The sequence below is a fragment of the Protopterus annectens genome, chromosome 3.part0 (assembly GCF_019279795.1).
Source record: "Protopterus annectens isolate FY-2018-M chromosome 3.part0, PAN1.0, whole genome shotgun sequence".
NCBI classification, from domain to species: Eukaryota; Metazoa; Chordata; order Ceratodontiformes; family Protopteridae; genus Protopterus; species Protopterus annectens.
In genome coordinates, this window is record NC_056731.1 from 1,960,524,755 (window position 1) to 1,960,545,616 (window position 20,862).

A 20,862-nucleotide genomic window follows, 5' to 3' on the forward strand; every position below is an offset into this window, starting at 1 on the left:
AAACTAGGGTTGCTAGTAGTGCTAGCATAGTCCAGATCCAGGCCTGCTGCTTCCAGAACTGTTTGTTTGTTCTGAGCACATTTTCCAGGCCATCCTGGATTGGAAGGGGCCTATCTGAACTTTTGTGAGAGAATCGTGTTTGATTGGCACTTGACTGATAAAGTGGGGATTGTCTAGGGCTTGGAAAAAGCATCCTCATTGGTCCTTTTGAATTTTGTTAAAGTTTTTCTCAAGTTTAAGCTTCTGGTATTTAGGCCCTGCATCTGAACAAGTTTCTCCTTGTTTGTACCGAGCTGAACTGAGGTGGGCTACCGGCCACAACTCTGAGCTGAGCTACCAGATCACTAGAGGCTTCCGAGCTTCCAAAAAAAATACCCTTTTCTATAATAGTCTAACCATAGGGTTTGTTCCTGCAGAATGAAGAACAGCTACAGTTATTCCTAGGTGGCCTAGCAACAGTCCCGAGGAATTACAGACCCATAAGCCTGACCAGCTTCATCTGTAAGGCCATGGAAAGTATCATTATGAACCTTATAAATAAAGACATAGGTGACCTCCAAACCCTGGACACTACCCAATTCAGCTTAGTGAAGGGCAGATTCTGCCTGCTAAATCTGGTGGATTTCTTTGAAAGTTTGACCAGGGCCATTGATGAGGGCAAGTCTGTGCACACAACATACCTAGATTTGGCAAAGGCTTTTGACACAATTCCACATTTAGACATTACAGATAAACTTAGTAAACTGACTATAAACCCATTCGTTATAAGATGGGTTGCCAACTGGCTAACAAACCAGACACACACTATCAAAGTGGTGACTCCACATTAACCAGCAGACCTGTTACAAGTGTGGTGCCACAGGGGTCAGTGCTGGGCCCCCTACTGTTTGGTATATATATATATATATATATATATATATATAGATATATATATTTATATATATATATATATATATATCTTCAGGTCAAAACTAATGGGTTCTGGCTGACCAAGTTTGCAGATGACTGCAAACTAGATGCCATCATTGAATCCCCAAATGATGTCAGTATACTCCAGGATGGTCTCACACAGACCAACGACTGGTGTATTCATCATGGTCTCAAACTGAATGCAAAGAAATGCATCATCATTCCTTTTGGCACAAACAATGCTCCTTCACACTATCAAATTAATAACAATACTCTAAGCACCCATGAAGTGGTAAGGGACATAGGATCACAGGTTGACCGCGACCTTAACTTTGACCACCACATGTCTACCATTGTAAGGAAAGCTTTCCACGTAGCTCACTTGATTAGTAAAGGCATCACATTGACAGCAAAAGAAAATATAACCCCCTATACTTGGCACTTATCTAGCCCATAATTGAAGATAACTTCCCATTTGCTATGTACTATACTAAGCATCTACAACAATTAGGGAGACCTCAGAGGTTTCTAATAAAGAAGATCAAGGGTCTCCAGCATGTGCCTTACATGGACCAACTAAAGTCCCTGTCACTATACTCTGTATCATATAGAATTCTTAGGGGAGATTTATGCCTGACCTACAGAGCAACCCAAGACCCAAACCTAATGAACTTACTGCATATCCTTAAATCAAATGGGTCTAGGGCTACCCATCCCAGGGACATAAATTTGGCCTGTGACTTAAATAGGACATGCTCTAGGGACAGATTTATCTTCCAGTGACTGTCATGTCTTTGGAACAGGCTACCAATTCATGTGAAACAGAGCACCTCTATGACACTGTTTAAGAGGAACCTGGATGACTGGATAGGGAACCATAAATTCTAACCGGGGGGTAGCACCCACAACCCTCCTGGACATGGGCAGTTATCAGTAAGTGCAATCTTTGGTATTGACTAGTACCGTTATGGTATTACATTGGGTTGAAACAGCTAGGCTTAAAATGACCTCTGGGTCGATAGCCTAGTAATCTTCTATGATCCTATGTCAGGTAAGTGCCTACAAGCTTCATAGTAGAATCTGGTGGCAGTTTAGAGCTGTAATTCAGTTATTGCCAGCTGTCATATGAACAGGTAAGATACTGCAGTGACACTAGTATCTGGTAGCTCCTATGATCAGTTAGCATGGCTGATATAAGCAGAGACTCCCTGGTCTCTGCCACATGTTTGTAGTTGATGTATTTTCCTGACAAGCAATATAAAATAATACACTACATATTGTGTTTTATCAAACCTTTCCTTAAATTTTGTTCTTGTGCAGGTAAAGTCCCAGCTGTATTGTAGCTAAAGTGTGCTTCAATTGTTTTTAACCAGTTACATTCTATCAATGCAGTGCTTTTGTTTTGCTCAACCCCTCCAAGCCCTACTTTTTATGTCAAGCCCAGCAGCTTTTATTTTGGCAGTTTAAGTATGAGGTGGTATTGCTGCGAAGATCACCTTTATAATCGTTTTTCTCTTGCTGTGAATTTCTTGACATCCATAACTTGAACACATATTAGTTTGTATTGGAGACCCATTCAGAAGCCTCCGTAAAATGTATCACTTAGTTATAATATAAGAATGATAATATTTTAAAAGAAAAAAATTTTATTCTCTGTTCTGCTGAGTTACAACAGTTTAAATGTAATTAAAATTTTATACATACATATATATATATATATATATATATATATATATATATATATATATATATATATATATATATATATATATATATATATATATATATATAAAATACCTACCCATATTGGCTGCTTAAATTAGCAGTTACTGTTTCTATATGTTTAAGAAAGAGCACATTATTCAGTGTAATGTTATACATTTTTATTTTAATTTGTGTTCCTGGCAGGCCATTATGTCAGAAGGTATGTCTCGGAGACTGAGGGCTATATTTGGTGCTGCTAACTTTTGGGCTATCATTCTGTACAATGTTCTGTCCCTCAACAGCCTAGAGTTTGCCGATTATGTTGCCAGGAGGCTCATTCTTACAGGTAAGTTAAATGTGAAGAGAGAGATATAATTTCATGTTTATGTTACATAGTATTCTGTATAATTTAAAGAGCTAATAAGAAAAATCACAACTGGAATTTGTGTAATTCTGTCTCTGTTTCTAAGCTTAAATGAAATATGCAGGTGGCCTTTCTTGTCTCATTAGGGAACTTTTAACAGAGTTACCTAAAATGGATACAATGTGCTAAAGTGTTGGCATAATTTATAAAAAAATGTTAAATTTACAAAGATGGTGGTGTCTATTTTGTTGAAAGAGAGAACACACTTTAGTGGTGATTTTACTATGTCTCCAGTCATGAAATGCAAAGTCAGTACAATAGATTTGATCATTTAAATTAGAAGAAAGTAAACGATTTTATGTTTTGAAGTGTGTCCTATTTATTTGAATCCTTCCTAGTGATTGTTTAAAATGTTTTACTGTTTTGCAACAATACTTTGTGTTAGGTGTATGTTATTAAGAAGGTTTTGTTAGAAATATTCATTTTTGTGGATATGTATTTTGTCAGGTTTAAAATAACAAAGGTTTTATTATTGGGCTCATGTAAACCACCCAGCCACAAAACTAGTCAAATATATTAAAAAAGTCCTTATCTTCAATCACTGCAAAAATGGAATTTGGATATGTTTCCCTCTATCTGCAGGGGATGCAGCAGAACACATCAAATCTGACACTAACCCAGGGATTCATTAAAGGGCCTAGCATGAGTTGTATAGCTCATGCTAAAAAGGCCCTGCTCCCACAAAGAGATAATTTGTGATTCAGAAACATGTTATCTGCGATGAGGTAATTCTTCATTATCAGCTTATTTGCATGTCTCTGAATCACAGTTACTATTGTGATGTGTAGATCACAGTAGTAACCTACTGCTCATATAGGAAATTACACCCCCCACAGTCACTCACACACACACACACACACACACACACACACACACACACACACACACACACACACACACACACACACACACACACACACACACACACACACACACACATACATCACACTTTCTGTACCTGTCCCTGACCTAGCTGTCCTTCTGTGGTTTCCCCACCCCAATAATAGTTGAATTACCATTACAGCATGTATCTAGTATACTCTAATGGCTAGTGTGCCCCCTACCCCCCAATCCCTGCAGTACTGTAAGTGCCATAAGGGCACTGCCCTGGTATCTGTGCATCCCCCCACCTCTCAATCCCCATAGTGATGCTGGTGCCATTATAGCACCTAACTATAATATTTCTCTGGGATCTAGAGGCTACTACCTCCACTATCCCCTCCCCGTACTGATGCTGGTGCCAGTAAGGTACTTACATTTAGAGTAATCCCTGGAATCTGGTATTCAACCCCAGTCCCCCTACTGATGTGGGTGTTGTTAAGGCACTTACATTTAAAGTAATCCCTAGTGTCTAGTGTTTCTCCCCATCCCTCTCCCAGTCCTCCTACTCACACCAGTATCATTAAGGCACTTACATTTAAAGTAATCCATGGTGTCTATTGTTTTCCCCATTCCCCTATGCTGTACTGATGTTAGTGCCATTAAGACACTTAGATAAAATGTATCCACAGTGTCTAATGGCTCCCCCATCCCCCAATCACCTTACACCATGGTTATTGCAGATAGGTGAACATGGCCTATTGACTATGTGCAGTACTGCAACATGTTGTGGGATAGCCATGCTGATCTACACAGGTCTATATTATAAGACCGAAAGTGCATATGTGCAACTACATAAAAGTCAATACATAATGCACAAAACCTGACAATAGCGAACAGCCACATAATCAAATTTTTTGCTAGGGAAAAAACTTATGCGGCCATTCGCTAAAAAAAAATAATTTAACACCATAAACAGGTGGAGGGCTTCACCCCCACACCACCCTAACTAAATATACCAACTCCGACATCGCACTATAGGGAAGGAAAGGGCAACTCCACGAAGTTTGCCAACTATCTCCTTGCCCTATGACATATTCATTGAATCGCTTAAATGCGATTGGATGAATATGTGTCACTGTTTCTGTATTTGCTAAGAAGCCTTTTTGTGCTTCTAATATAGACCCAATCTACACAACCAAGTGATTTTTTTGAATCAGTCAGTGTGCAAATGCCTTCATGTAGGTGGTGCTGGGTGGGGGCACTCCCAAAGACTACCTTGTTAGCATCTAGCATGACTTCCTGCTAGAGCACCATGTTGGGGTGGTTAATGAATCCAGAAAGGTAATGCAACATGTATATGGAAGTGTACAGATTACAGTGCCTTTGTGAATCCTTTTTTGTGATATTTTCTTAAGTCTGTGTGATATGCTGTAAGGCAGGACTAAGATAGGTTGGTATTTAGTTAGCACATAAAACTTTTACAGACTACCTTAGTCCCTCCTTTATCCATAATCCTTAACCCAAAAGACCACTTTTTAAATTTTTTTTCAGCCACTCATAGCAGTGAGGCATTCATCAAAATGTCCCAGGACACTTTATTTGAGAGATAGTATTTTTTGTGGTTAACTTGTTCTATTTTCAAGATGTTGCCTTCCTAATGGCCATATCCTTCCTTTTTTTTTTCTTTTCAACTTTGATGTACTTAGAAGACAGGTTTCCTGTCATAATTTGTTGGCAGGTTTTCTTTCCCCTTCCTCTTTAGATGTCATTCTGTAAACTTAGTTCTGCAAGTCAGAAGAGTGCTTTTTCTTACTGTGTTGTGGCAGCTTTCTTGTGTATTTTGCAATATCGTTTAGCATGCCGATTTCGTCTGAGAAGTGTGAGAGGGTGTCTGCCTACAATGTGCTGCTTGTTGCTGTTACAGTGCCTCTGGAGTTATTGTTGTTGTTGCTGTATAGCCATGGAAAGATTAAAGAGTCTCAATCCTTTATAAAATCTTTCTGAGATGTGAAGATTCCACTGGAGAACAAACTCTCAAAAATGTTGCAATTGTCTTAGAGAGGCTCATTTAGGAATGTGTTATTTAAGCCTTTTTTAAGCTCTCCATCTTTAAAGGGAGCAAAAATGGGCTGAAGTCAGACAATCTTAAAGCTATCCCAGTCATTGAGCCCAGGGCTTCTTCTACCTCAGAAGATTCTTCTCCTAGGAGAAGTCCCTGCAGTCAAGGATGATCAAATCCCCATCCACGTATAGGAGGAAACATCATGCGTGAGATGAAACGTGGACTCCCTACAGAAGTCTCCCATCCTAGACATGGATGATGGCAAGAAGACTGAGTTTCTACTTTACCTCTGAATGGCCCCAGATTTAAACAAATCTTACAGCACATCAGGATTATAGCTAAGTGGCCCCTGAACATCCTTTCTGAGTCAGAGTACATCCCGTCTGAGCTCTCCCAGTCACCAATGTCTTCCACGTGAATAGTATTTCTGACTGATGAAATAGATTACTTGTATATAATGACTGAATGTGGTGACTCCTATCTCTAAATGCCCAGTCAGAATTCTTTGCCATCCCAAAGAATGTCCCAGCTGGTCCTGCAACGATCATGGTTGCTGTCACATTTAAGAAGATTGCAGAGCACCAGATTAAGGTAATTTATCTCCCCAACAAGATATAATGTTACTAGGACAGGTTAATGGAAGTGGATGTTTTCATTCTTTACCTTCTCCCTAAGGACATTAAACTACTATAAGTATATACAAAAATTCTAGACAGATTTGCTAGATGAATTTATGAAGACCGTGGATGAGTAACAGAATTTGCATATTAAGATCAAGTTTCAAATGGCAATTTCTAGCTCAACTGCAAATGAGAGCATCCATGTAATGCACAATGCATTTGATGGTTCTGCTTGAGCAATAGGTACTTACCTGCCTCCATCTTATAGACGTAACAGAAAACTCCAAAGACCAGTTCATAAATTCACCCAGTAATGCATGTTTCCTCTTTAAAGAGTTCAATAACGCAGAGCTGGGATTTGGCATAATGGTTAATATTTACCTACAGACACAAGCTATAGAGTTTGATTCTCACCTTTGGACACTGTCTGGATATTGGCTATGTGTGAAATAGCCTGAAGACTTCTTACATAACATTTAAATGGAAAGGTCTGACATAATTATTAAGGTATTTATCTCAAAAGTACAGTATTCGATTCTGAACTGCGGTTGTTGGCAGGGTTTATAATAGTCTGCAAACTGATAACTTAGTATTTACCTATGAACCCATGAACTGGACAAAAATGAAAGTGAAGCAGAACTCTCAGCAAAGATGGTGAGAAAGTCCAGGCTTCTTAACATTTTTATTTTTAAGAATGGGTCACGAACCGCAATAACTTCGTTCCAACACCCCCAGTGGGATCATTTAAAAAATTCTGAAATTCAGTGCTCACAGAGGATGTAATTGTCTGCAAAATAATTAGGGGTCACAAGGTCCTTCCTCTGAAAGACATTTCTTGTATCCCTGAGAGATGAACTAACTGTTTCACACTAAAGGCAGTTAAAGATCTTCTGTATCTTCACCTGTCAGTGTTGCAGGCCATCACTCAGGACAGGTGGATAAGATGCTTCCTTTCCAGAGGCCATTCAATTTGATTTTTGTCCCCTTTGGATCTACAAAGTCTTCCCCTCTCTAACATACCTCCCAAGTGAAATACTGTAGCAAAACTACAGACCAAGAGTCTGATACTAAAAAAGCCATCCAGGATGTCCCACCAGATGATCAAAGACATGCTTTTTACTCCAGGAACTTTTTTAGTGCCAAAACATCAGGACTTAGGCCCATTCTAGATTCTAGTGGCCTAAATCAGGCTATTATAAAGAAGCTTTTTTGAATGGCCACAGAGCTATCTATCTTTCCCTGCCTATTCAAAGGAGACTGAATGTGCTCTCTGGCCCTTTAAGATCCATGCCTCCACATCAAAATTACTAATGATTCTGGAAGTTCCTTCACATCTGCATAGGAGAAAATCAGTGTCACTTCTGGACACTGCCATTAGGACTCATAGCCACAGTGTGTTGACTATGTGCATGTCCACAGTTGCAGCAGTAGTCTGACTCCAAGGTTACAAGATCTTTCTGTATCTGAATTACTGGATCCTAGCAGCTCCAAACATGAAGAGGCTACTTGCCTCTAGGGATTTGCATCTCAGTCTGTTTCAGTCCTTGGACTTCTAAGTCTCATTGCTTGTGATCTGTTGCAGTTATGATTCTTTGGAAAAGATTCTTCTCATGAAATGTACTGCCCTGCAGATAACCAATGGCAATTTGGTCCTAGCTGAATCTTAGATCTTATGGCTACTAGAACCTTTATGTTTTTTTTACAGAAGACTGTTCATAAGGGTCCTTCACTAGGCTTTCTAAGTATAATCAGCTCAGATTTTAGATCTTTTCAGTGCACCTTTAAGGAATTTCAAGAAATGTAAGATCATCTTCATTGGTTGAGTCTTTAATCTAAACTTTCTCTAAGCATAATCTTTCAGACCTCATCCTCCAAGGTGACAGTGGCCATGGATGTTTCTGCTGCTTTGGGGTGGGGAGATACTATTTGGAACAGACAGACCAAGGCACCTGGTCCACCCAATAGACCAATTTGGGTATCATTATATTAGATTTGAGGACTGCCCTTCTCACCTTGCAGGCATTTCAAGGCACCCTGCCTCCCAGTACAGTTGTCATCCACTCCAACAACATAGAATTGGTTTGGAATATAAGCAAACAGGGTGGACCTACTTCTATCCTCCTTACCAAGATGCATGAAATGTTTTGCCTCCAATCATCTTCTCATTGCTGCCTGTGCCCTGGAACAGGCTAAGCCTCTCACTGCCTTCTGAAGCCACATGAGTGGGCAATCAGTCTGTTGAAAGGTCAGATCCTTTACCATTGCTGTTGGAAACCTTGCTGTAACCACTTTGCAATCCCATCCAGCTACAAAGGCAGCAATTACCATTTAATTATTCCTTCCATTGGAGGATCCCCAAGAATAAACTCATCCAGATATGGCCTTTGGACTTTACATCTCTCACTCATTTTCCCTTATCCCAAAATTCCTCAAGAAGGCCAAAGTGAGAAAAGCCAAAGTAATTTTGGTAGTCCATTTATGGAATTGACAAATTTAGTTCTCCCTGCTTTGGATTACTTTCTTGGACAGGTCTCTCCTCCTGAGACCATCTAACAGCCTTTTGTTCCACCCATCCAGTAAGCCTCACCTAGACCTTCATCTCTGAAGTTATCAACTGCAAGGTTTCTCCAATTCCAGTGATGGTTATGGACCATTCTTACCCATCCAAGGTAATTGGGTCCTGACATCTGCCCATACACCTGGTACTAGGAAAACTTATTGTAGCAAATGCATTAGCATGGACCACAGCCAAAGCACTATAACTACCATCAGTTCTGATTTCTAGGGTTCTGGAATATCTTTTCTGCATTTTTGACTCTGGCTAAAGTGTTCACTTTGTAAAAGTTCATCTGGCAGTCATTTCTAATTTCCAGCTGGGAGCGAAGTCTTCTTTTCTATCTTCTCTTAAGGTATTCAATACTTTCTTTAGAGGGACTTTTGTCTTGAGTCCTCCTTTTTGCTCTGTTTTTCCTTCATGTGACATTTCTTTTGTAGTTGAGAAACTAACACTTTCTTCCTTTGAGAAAGCTTTTTCTGCTGACCTAAAGTGTCTTACTTGGAAAATTCCCTTATTGACTATTATTTTGGCAAGAAGAATTTCAGAACTGTAGGGCTTGTAGGTTGATCAACCCTGTATCATTTTTCATAAAGACAGGGTATCATTATGTATCGATCCTTCCTATATGCTCAAATTTCCTACAGAGTATAATATAAATAAATTGATTGATCTTCCAATTTCTTCCTAAATTATTCTAATGTGGGTGAATACATGTCACATTGTATGGCTGTCCACAGGCAACTCAGATTTTGTTTGAACAGGAACAAAAACTATAAGGAAGAATTCTTAGCTTGTTGTATCATTCTCTTCCTAGAAACTGGACCGAGTTGTATCCAAGATTACCCTCTGTCTCTTCCTGGCTTTCTAAATGCATTAGATTTTGATACCAGAAGTATGGCAAATCCTTCCCTCAAGTTTACAATGCTCATTCTATGAGATGATCCATGGTTGTCGGACAAATCTAATTCAAAAATGTTTTAGTGGATGACTTTTGGGTGGCTGCCATGTGGGGCTTCACTGATGCGTGCATGACACTACTTAAATGTCACCTCCAGGTCAAACTTTTGCATAATTTAGGGGTATTCTTTCATGATAATCCACTCCAAAAAAAAAAAACTTGAAACTGTAACCTAGAAGTGATAGAGATATGACTCCCAATGTCAGATATGGAAGTTATATTGTTACCATGATGACAGGCCATCATTAGCATTTCATCTCCAATTTTATTCCTACTCTCATGCCCTTGCCTAGAACTTTGCTGGAAACTGTCCTATTTGGAGCCCAGCTTTCTGGTTTCCTTTGTGTTTCCCTTCTGATGACTCCAACCTGTGGCCTTCTGAGACCAAATGGGAATGGTAAAGTCTGTGCACTAAGGACTCTGGATAAAAGGGAGGGGATAAGGTAGCCTAAGAAAGTTTTATGGACCAGGTTGACTAGGCATCTGACAGTGAGATGACAGGTAACGAAGCTGCCAGTGTAGATCGATCATTGCAACAAGTGTGTAGCTGTTATTTTTCTCTCATCTTAAACTAGCATGTTATTGATTAGCTAGTTTAAGCAGACTGCACGGATGACATTTTCTCTTCTTATGATCCACATCCTAGTTGAAAAGAGTCCAAAAAGGACCAATTTGCTTACCCATTTAAAATGCAAAATTAATTAAATAAATAGCTTGCTATGTAGATTATTAAATGAATGAATAAATAACTATATAATAGCAGAGTGGAATGCAGTTTCCTGGCAGTCTTAGGATTTTTGCCTAAACGGAGCAGTTTTCATTTGACTTCAATAAATGATGCTAAAGCTGTTGAGCAAACTGCTGTGGCACTTCATCTTGCATAACCGATAAAAATCTAACAAAGATCTTTTTAAGCACAACTTCTTTATGAACAGGAATATTTTGTTAGCTAAATCTATATATCTGTACTAATAACAGCCCTGCAGATTTGGGGCTTGTCAGTCAAAATTAATGATTTTGTATGATGTTTTCTTAAGTCTGTGTGATACTTTCTAAGGCAGTTCAAAAATAGTAAAGTGCCCTTCTCTGAAACGTTAATTTTCTTCAGATTCTGTAAATATTTCATACATTTCCAGGTTTGCTTATCTTTCCATCTGTTTTTCTGTCAGTAATATATGCACCTGCCACTTTCTTTGACACATCTGAACTCCCTACACCAGCAATGCCTCAGTTGTAAGAATGAACTGCACTTAAGTTCCATTGTTGTAATTTACACAAAGTTGGCTGTTTTATTATAACATTGCCCAGCTTTGGATGGATATTTGTGAAACTTGAATGTTAGTGAAGATTGGGGCAGCACAGAGGGGAGATGACATTAAGAAAGTAGAGGCTATTTGTATTCTTGTTATGTCATGGAGGTAGGTTTTTACTTTTTTTATTTCTCCAAGTCTTTTGGGTTTCTAATATCATGATGGGAATAGGCCCCATTCCTAAGTCAACATGTGATTAAAGTTCATGAAATTAGTATTGTTTCAATGTTTGATGTTAGTCAGAAGTGCTCTTTGCAGCACCCGCAATATGCCCAGTAATGACTTCTTATGCAACTCGTGTGGAGTTACATGCATTGGTAACATATCATATATGATCATATATCATATATCATATATCATCGTATGATTATAAATTCTTTATAAGATCTGTTCCTCCTACTAGTATTGGAACTGTTTGGGTATCCTCCTTCAACACTGCCCTCATTTGTGCCTGCAAATCCTGGTATTTTATGACTTGTGTCTCTATGTACATAGACACTGTAGTCACTGGGTGTACCAATTTCAATGATCAATGCTACTTTTGTCTTCTTTTCATGGACTACTGTATCTGGTTTTCTCACATCGATTTTTGAACTGTTGGTAATGGGTGATCCTATGTGATATAAACTTCATCATTTTCTATAATGCTTTATGGCTCTTTTCAGTTATTTCAATATTTGAATGTTTGCACAATCCTCAATGCAACAGTCTTGCCACATTATTATGCCTTTCAGTATACAGTGCATCTGCTATTAGTATATCACAACCAGCAACAAGAATTGCAACTATGTCTAGTGCTGTTTTACAAAACCTACATTTGTCTGTTTCTCCCATAAGTTCAATGCACTTTGTAAACCAACATTACGTTGTCCACTATGTTGGCCCACCAATAGTAACATTTCATCTTTTGGTTTAAAATCACCTCTCCTTAACCATTCCTGTATTCAGTCCTGATCAACATGAGGTTGTTCTGAGTTTTCAATACTTGCAAATATATTTATGCATTTTCCACATTTCTTCCCTTCTCATCTGATCCTTCACCTCATATTCTTTCTTTTGTTTTTTGGCACATTCAGTTGCTTCCTGATTTGTGTCTACTTCTGGATTGATTTTCATTTCTGTTTGACACCAATATGCTTCTACTAAACTAAGCAGGAAAGTCATCTTAGACTTATTCTCCTCATGTTTTAAAACATTCACTATGTTTTGATCTTCTGAGGTCAGCAGATATGTATGCAATCCTACAATTGCAGATCTATACATGTAATCAATTTTAAGGAGGCCCATCCCTCCTTCAGAACAGGGAATATATACAGTATTATTAGTATACACTGTTTTTTATAAATCATTTGATGAGCATGAAGCATCCTTGTTTTACCTTTTGGGTCCAGTCAGCTGCTTCAGAACTGTAAGTTAGTTCAGGAAGAGCAAACTGGTTTACAGCTTGGATTTTGTTCCTAGATGTCAATGCTGTTTTTGGTATTAATTTTAGTCTTCCAAAATATTCCTTACTGGGAACTGGTTAGAAGGAGAAATGCTGATGGACATCAAGAACTTGGTTAGTCACCTGGGTGGTTAATGACAGTACTGTCTGTATAAAGTGGGTATTGATTTTGTTGGCTATGGTATCATTTTGTTTCTGTCCGTGTTTGATGTTGGCTGTATATCTTATCCTGGATTAAACAGTTTACTGAGTGAGGCTCAGAACAGTTTGGATTATTCGTGTGTGTTTTCAATAACTGAGTAATAGGTTTTCTTATCTTTAGTGATGTCATTTTGTTAGTTTTCTTATTTGTCTGTGCGGTAGGAAAGTAGGATCTGTTTTCCAGGCTTTATATTTTTATTTCATATGTTATGTAGTTGCTAAGGCTGGTTATGAGGTAGGGTTGACTTTCACTCTTTTTGCTCTGCGGGGAGGGTTGTGTAGCTAGTGTGTTGGAGCACTTATGAAGACTCTTTTGAACTCAGAGACAGTATTGCCTATGGGGAGATTATTTACTGACTTGTTAAGGAGATGTAGTGTATTAATAAAAGTGGCTTTATGAAAAGGAGTAAGTTTTCTTACCAGGCTGTAATGTGTTCTGGAGCTGTTGCTTTGGTGCTTTATGGTATAGATCATTAAGTGGTTACTTAAGCTAACTGACAGAGTTCCCTGGGATGACATTTTATTTAGAGAGGATGTTAGGATCCAATCAGGGTTGATTGTCTGGCTGTGGCTTTGGAATATTTACTTGATGTAATATATTAATTAACTTAGCAATTAATTGCTAAGACTGTCCTGTGATTAACTCTGCAAGAGACTTTTCTGTTTTTATTTTTTAAGGATATGATGAGGCCTATTTCTGAAATATAGTACCACTTTCCTTCAGTGCCTTGACATACAACGTACCAGTGTCTCGTCTACCCTTGTGTGGCTTCCTGCATCTTAGTTCATTTTCAATCTGCATCTAGATCAAGGGCAGTAAAAATAGTTTGTAAGACACCTTTATAAACCATAACACAGTGATCTGCATGCCAGCGAAGCAGAAAATCAAAATGCACATTTGCTTGCCACAGTCACCAATAAATGAAAAAGACTAAGAGCTGTTCTCCTTACCTATATGGGGGATGCTACACCATCTCCCTTGTTGAATTAGTAATCTCTATGCCAGAGTGGGCACATTTATGTACAAAAGGCAAATGCTCCATTTCTCCATATTCTGGAGAATTCTGCTGTTGATTAAATCATAGAATGGCCTTCTCCATTCTCTGTCACATGCGTTTTTATGTTGCCATTTCAACTTCAGTCCACTATATGACAGTATTTATTGATTTATTTTATGTTAACAAGACGATATCTATTATGTACTTAATCCTCAGACTTTTGCCCTTTTAAAATGTACACATCTATCTAAATGTGGAGTAAACAAAGCATGCGCAAGTACTCCCTTGATTTTTCTGGACCTTTCTTTGGCTGCAACTTGGGCCAAAGTGGCAAATTCTTACGGACACATTAATTTCATACTTTCAAAGCAGAGTTAATAAATGAGATTTAGATATGTTTTAAATATGATGTTATGTTGTCCTATCTCGCCTTCACTCTTGATGGTTGGGTTTGGAACCAAGCATCGGTTCCGACTTTGCCTAATACTAAAGCTCAAGAGCTTTCACTGGCTCGAGGCTATACCCTATCCCATGATGCCTGGCAACAGTTCCCCAGATCTCGTTTGCCGCTTTGCTGGTTCAGGATTGTTTTTTGCTGGCTCAGGCTAAGTCTTTGTTTTAGCTACCCTTTTGACAATATTTTTCTGTTATTGTGTTAATGTAATAACCTTTAACTTCTCTGGTTTAGTGTAGAGTAGTTTTTAGTAATTTAGTGTTCCCTTTTTGTATTTTCCCTGGTTGTAGCATTGTTGTGTGGGCCATCCTTGTTCATAGGCCTCGTTTATTCCTATCCTGTCTAGCTTAAGTTTGTCCTGAATGAATCCGTTTAACTTAGAGGATTCTTTTTTTTTTTGTCCCCTTTGTTTTAACCCCATCTTAGTTAGAGGCCCCCCTCCCTTTTTTCTACTACCCTTTCCTGAGGTTTCGTCATTTCAGTTAGAGATGTCTCCTCTGGCTAGAGGAGATTGTCGTTTAAATTAGAGACCTCTCCTGTAGTGTTCTTTCTTGGTTCTTTCCCCATTAAAAAAAAATAAAAAAATTTTGCTGTTTTGTACTAATTTTGTTTGTTCTTGTGCCTTTCTGTGTATTGATTGGTAGGTGTACTGTTGGGATATATTTATCCATTTTTTGGTTGACATAACTAGTGCAAAATGTCCAAGATACTGGTTTAGCCAAGCAATCTGGCTTTAAAAAGTGTGACTTGTGCACACAGAAGATGTTGCTTACTGACCTCCACACTAGCTGTGTATATTGCTGAGGTGTGGCCCATCTGCAGGACTCCTGCTCTATCTGCCATGGTTTCAGTTCCAGGGTCCTGCAGGAACATAAAAGTAAGCTCATTCTAAGGGGTTTACTTAAGAGACCATTTGATGTTGAAGGGAATCAGCCCTCTAAATCCTCATCAGAGAAGTCTTCTAGAAAATCTTCTTTTTCAGCTCCGGCTTCTGACCCAACCAAGAAGCCTGAGAAACATGCAACTTCGGACCCGAAGGCTGTTGGGCCCAAGAAGACAACTCCAGCGGCTCCACCAGCTTTATCGGAGCCGACTCAGAGCCAAAAAAGGAGCCGGTCCCCGACTCTGGAAATGGTTTACTCAGTACCCCAGTCACCCCTCTTGCAATCTGTGGCTGGTAGCCATAATTCATCCACTGTCTCCTCCCGATCCCCCAGGAGTCTATCGGATGATGATGTGGAGTGGGTGGTCAAGACATTCCTCCAAACACCGGCCTTAGCTAAAATTCTTTCAAGTCCAGCCCAGATGGAACTGGAGCCGATGCCTGCACCTGCCTTGTCTTCTGTTCCTCCTCCAACTCGAACAAGTTCGGAGCCAGAGTGCCTGGATGTCCTTGTGGTGGAACCATTTGGTCCAAAAACCTCAACTGGAGTCTCGGCCCCAGCTTCTGCTCTGACCTCTTTAATACTGTCTTCTTTTGAAGGGTCTGGGAGCCATTACTCCCTCGTTAGGTCCGGGGAGAAGAGTTGGATTTGACCCTTGTCGGATTCGACTCCTCCTCCTAGGAATTCGGCACAGGTGAGTTTGGCTCCCACATCAGCCTTGGAGCCATTCTCCTTGGCACGGGGGAGGTCTACCGGCTCCTCGGAGCTGAGGGTTCTTTCGGGCCAGGATTGTGGTGCCTTCAAGGTGATGAGGAGTGTGCTGTCCCCCCAGACTGCTCCACCCTTGGCTTCAGCTACTCTTCCCCCAAAAGGACCAGTGTCAACCTCTGTACTGTCCCTCCAGTCCAAGTGTAGAGAGCCAATGCCCTAGAGTGCCCCAATGGGCAATCCACTCTCTTCTGAAACTTCCCCAGAGTATCCCTCTGAGGAGGTCCCTCAGAAGAGGACTTGTAAGAGGAAACATTTAGACTCCCCTGAGTCTGTCATGTCAGATGCATACTTAGAGGACTCAGAAGGGTCCCCACAGTCACCCTCTGAGGATGTCTCCTTTTCAGACATCTTAGAGATCCTGAAGCAGAGAGGTGGCTGTAAGACCCTCTCTCTTTCTGAAGATGAGTCTGTATACCTGGAGGCATTTGTATCCTCGACCCTCCACCTCTTGGGTGTCTCCGCCTTTCGATCAACTCCTTGGCGTAGTCAGGCGAAAGGCGTGGGGCTCTCCAGAATCCATGGAACCTGTTCCAAGGAGGCCCAACAAGTTTATTACTGCCCCAGATGGCAAGCAATTCTTAACCAAAGGTGTTCCAGTAGATGCTATGGTGGTGGCAGTGGCCACCAAGAAGGACTTAGCTGAAACTTCCTCATCTGTCCATCCTCCAAATAAGGAGTCTCAAACGATGGACAGATATGGGAAGCATATGTTTTCATCAGCAGCCTTTACTCTTACATTGCTGAACTATTTATCCCATTTTACCTGACTTCAGAGGGATCTCCTGAAAGAGCTAGGGGATACCCTCCAGGGTGCTACAGCTGTGGGGGTGCTGGACAAGGTAAACTCTCTGCTTGCGACTCTAAATTCTGTAGTAAACTGCTCCATGCACCTCATCTCCTACACAGCTAATGGAGTGAGTAGGGCAGCAGGCACAGGAACAGGTCTGAGGAGACATTCCTGGATGCACCTTTGTGAGTTTGCTGAACCCTTTATGTCTTCCTTTATAAACGTCCCTTTTGACAGCTCATCCTTGTTTGGGCCAAAAGTTAAAGAGACTCTTACCAGATGCGAACAAGAAGGCAAAACTCTGTCTGCCATGGGAGTACATTTTTCAGTTCCTACCAGGCCTTATCCCAAAGTTCAGAAGGGTGGAAAAATGTGGTCCCGGAAATCCCAAAGAGCTTTGCCTGATGCACACGGTGAATTTTCCCCCAGGGGCAGAGGGGGAACTAATAATGGAAGACGCCGTGCTCTATGCAGAGGGGATCCGCAGAACCAGGGTGACAGAGATACATTCTCTAGCAGGCCCCTTCCAGCGCTCCTGAAAGGAGGCCTGCCTGTCCACCTCTGGAGGCAGTTGGGGTCAGACTATCACTGTACCCAAAAGCCTGGCTCAACATCACTCAAGACAAATGGGTATGGTCGATTATATCCAGGGGATACAACATACCCTTCTGTTTCAATACCAGACATCCAATACACTTTTATACGCCAAAAAAAATTTAATAAGAAGCAAAGCTTTCGGGTTAACCACCCTTCATCAGTACATAAAATTGAATGAATCTAAAAAAACATTTAAATAGGAACATGATTAAACCACATGATTCAGCCAGCCTAACAGAATCATCGAACAGTTGCATATTTAAAATACATCAAAGTGACAGTACACAGATATCTAAATTCTTTTTAAATATCTGAACTTCTTATGAATATATAAAAAAACGCATATACAACCATAAGATACGTATCAAGGAAATATATATATATATATATATATATATATATATATATATATATATATATATATATATAGACATATAGCATATGTATAAAAATATAAATATATAAAAAATTCATACATATAAATATGAAAGATACAATAAAACACATAGAACATATTAAAAGCACAAAAAACATAAGACATAGAACATAAAAGACCATGCTTAATAAGTATTGGTGTACTAATATAGAATCTAAATATTTTCTCTTTGTCTTTTAACAAGAACTGGTTTCAAACTAACCGCTACATTCAACCCAGGTTCTTGTTCTGCATCTAGTCTAATAATTGTTATAAATAACAAATGTTATAATTGTACATGTTGTGTTGACGTATTTGATACTTCAAATATATTTGAACATCCTATAACAAAGAAAAAAATTGAATTTGACTGTTCAGCTAATTGTAATACTTGTCAAATAGTCTACCTTGCGACTTGTGTTAAATGCACAAGTTTCTATGTAGGTAAGACTACTAGAAAGTTGAAAGAGCGCATAATAGAACACAAATCTGAAATTAGAAGGGAGATTATGACAAATGCATTAAGTAAGCACATTAAGGAAAATGAAGGCCATGCTTTTAAGTTTAGAGTGATTTGTGAAGTTAATCTTGGTTTGAGAGGGGGTGATATTAATAATGCACTAGAGCTCAAAGAACTTGAATGGATTATTAGACTAGATGCAGAACAAGAACCTGGGTTGAATGTAGCGGTTAGTTTGAAACCAGTTCTTGTTAAAAGACAAAGAGAAAATATTTAGATTCTATATTAATACACCAATACTTATTAAGCATGGTCTTTTATGTTCTATGTCTTATGTTTTTTGTGCTTTTAATATGTTCTATGTGTTTTATTGTATCTTTCATATTTATATGTATGAATTTTTTATATATTTATATTTTTTATACATATGCTACATGTCTATATATATATATATATATATATGTATTTCCTTGATACGTATCTTATGGTTGTATATGCGTTTTTTATATATTCGTAAGAAGTTCATATATTTAAAAATAATTTAGCTATCTGTGTACTGTCACTTTGATGTATTTTAAATATGCAATTGTTTGATGATTCTGTTAGGCTGGCTGAATCATGTGGTTTAATCATGTTCCTATTTAAATGGTTTTTAGATTCATTCAATTTTATGTACTGATGAAGGGTGGTTAACCCGAAAGCTTTGCTTCTTATTAATTTTTTTTGGCGTATAAAAGTGTATTGGATTGCTTAGAACTTGAACTAGATGTGTTTGCTATCAATATCAGACATCCCACCAGTCAAAGGGATCAAGCAACACTAGAAATCCAAAGGTTGCTAGAAAAAAGAGTCATCCAAGAAGTCCTCACAGACCAAATCAGATCTGGGACTTACTCAAGGTTCTTTATAGTTCCAAAGAAAACAGGGGACAGGAGACCAGTCTTGGATCTCAGCAAGCTGAACAAGTCCGTTAAAAAAGCAAATTTCCAGATGGTGACACTGCAGTCTATACTGCCTATTCTGGAGCGAGACAATTGGATGTGCTCAATAGATCTTCAGGATGCGTACTACCATGTAAAGATGGACAGGCGATCCAGGAGATATCTACACTTCCAGCTGGAAGCCAGTCATTGCCAATTCAGAGCTCTGCCCTTTGGTCTCACTACAGCCCCCAGAGTGTTTACCAAATGCATGGCAGTAGTCATGGCTCACATAAGGCATCTAGGATTCTGGGTGTTTCCATACTTAGACGACTGGCTCCTGACCTCCACCACAAAGCATCTACTGACCAAGTCAAGGGACACCACCATTCATCTCTGCTCAGAGCTAGGTATTACCATAAATTTCAAAAAATCTGCCTTGTTGCTTTCACAGCATGTTGTGTCTTTCGGCTTTTCCCAATTAGGGGTCACCACAGCGGAACTCCGGTCTGCTAATGATTGGAAGTAGATTTTTACGTGCCGAGTTGCTGGCCCCGATGCACAACCTTCAACGAAGGTACGCCCATTTATGCATGTTTCCACACAGAAGACACTTTAGCTGAGAATCGAACAGGACAACGTCTTACTGTGAGGCGATAACACTACCGCAGCACCACCACCTTCATAGGAGCAGACTTAAAGACAAAAGACATGGTAGCAAAACTGCCTCATGACAGGGTACAAACACTACATCATCAGATATCAATCTTGCTCATGAGGAGAAAAATGCAGGCCAAAGTTTGTTCTCAAGGTTCTGGGTTCAATGGCAGCTGCGATAACATTAGTTCCACTGGTGCGTCTACACATGAGGGTATAACAGTGGCTACTCTTTGCTTAATGGTCCATGCAAGAGTTACCCATGTCACACAAGATCCTCATTACAGACACCTGCAAAAAGGACCTATGATGGTGGCTTCAGTCCATGTAGGTAATGATAAGCAGACCATTCTTTCTGCCCCATCCAGTTGCTACAGTGACCATGGATGCTTCCCATATAGGGTGGGGGAGGCATTATCTGGGACAGACTGTCCAAGGGACTTGATAGGAACATGAATACCACTTGCACATCAATGTAGTGGAGATGAGAACAGTGATTCTGGCATTGCAAGCATTCCAGAACTCTCTTCCTACAGGTATGATTGTGATGCAGACAGACAATATGCCCGTGGTGTGGTACATCAACAAACAAGGTGGAACCAGATCCTACCCTAAGTGTTGAGATGCTCAAAAAGTATGGCAATGGACAATTTCTTCTCAACATTTTCTAACTGCAAAGCACACTCTGGGGAAATCCAACGTGATAGTGGACAAATTAAGCCGGGCAATTCTTATGTCAAATGAGAGGTCCCTGAAACAGGAAATTGCGAACCAAATTTTTCTCAAGTGGGTCTAGCCTTACTGCAACCTCTTTGCCCCATCCATGATATCCAAATGGAGCAACTACCTTGCTCTAATCCCCCTTACGAGGGAGTCAGCAAAGGATTCACTTATTCATGATTGGTCCC

At 39.6% G+C, this 20,862-nt stretch overlaps 1 protein-coding gene across 1 annotated transcript in view; it reads left to right on the top strand.

Moving 5' to 3' along the window:
* Positions 1 to 20,862, top strand: part of HHATL (hedgehog acyltransferase like) — a 691,105-nt gene that overhangs the window by 666,242 nt on the left and 4,001 nt on the right. Inside the window, exon 11 of the mRNA XM_044066045.1 lies at positions 2,818 to 2,959. Within this exon, the coding sequence (XP_043921980.1) occupies positions 2,818 to 2,959 (142 nt within the window). The remainder of the gene's footprint in view (positions 1 to 2,817; positions 2,960 to 20,862) is intronic.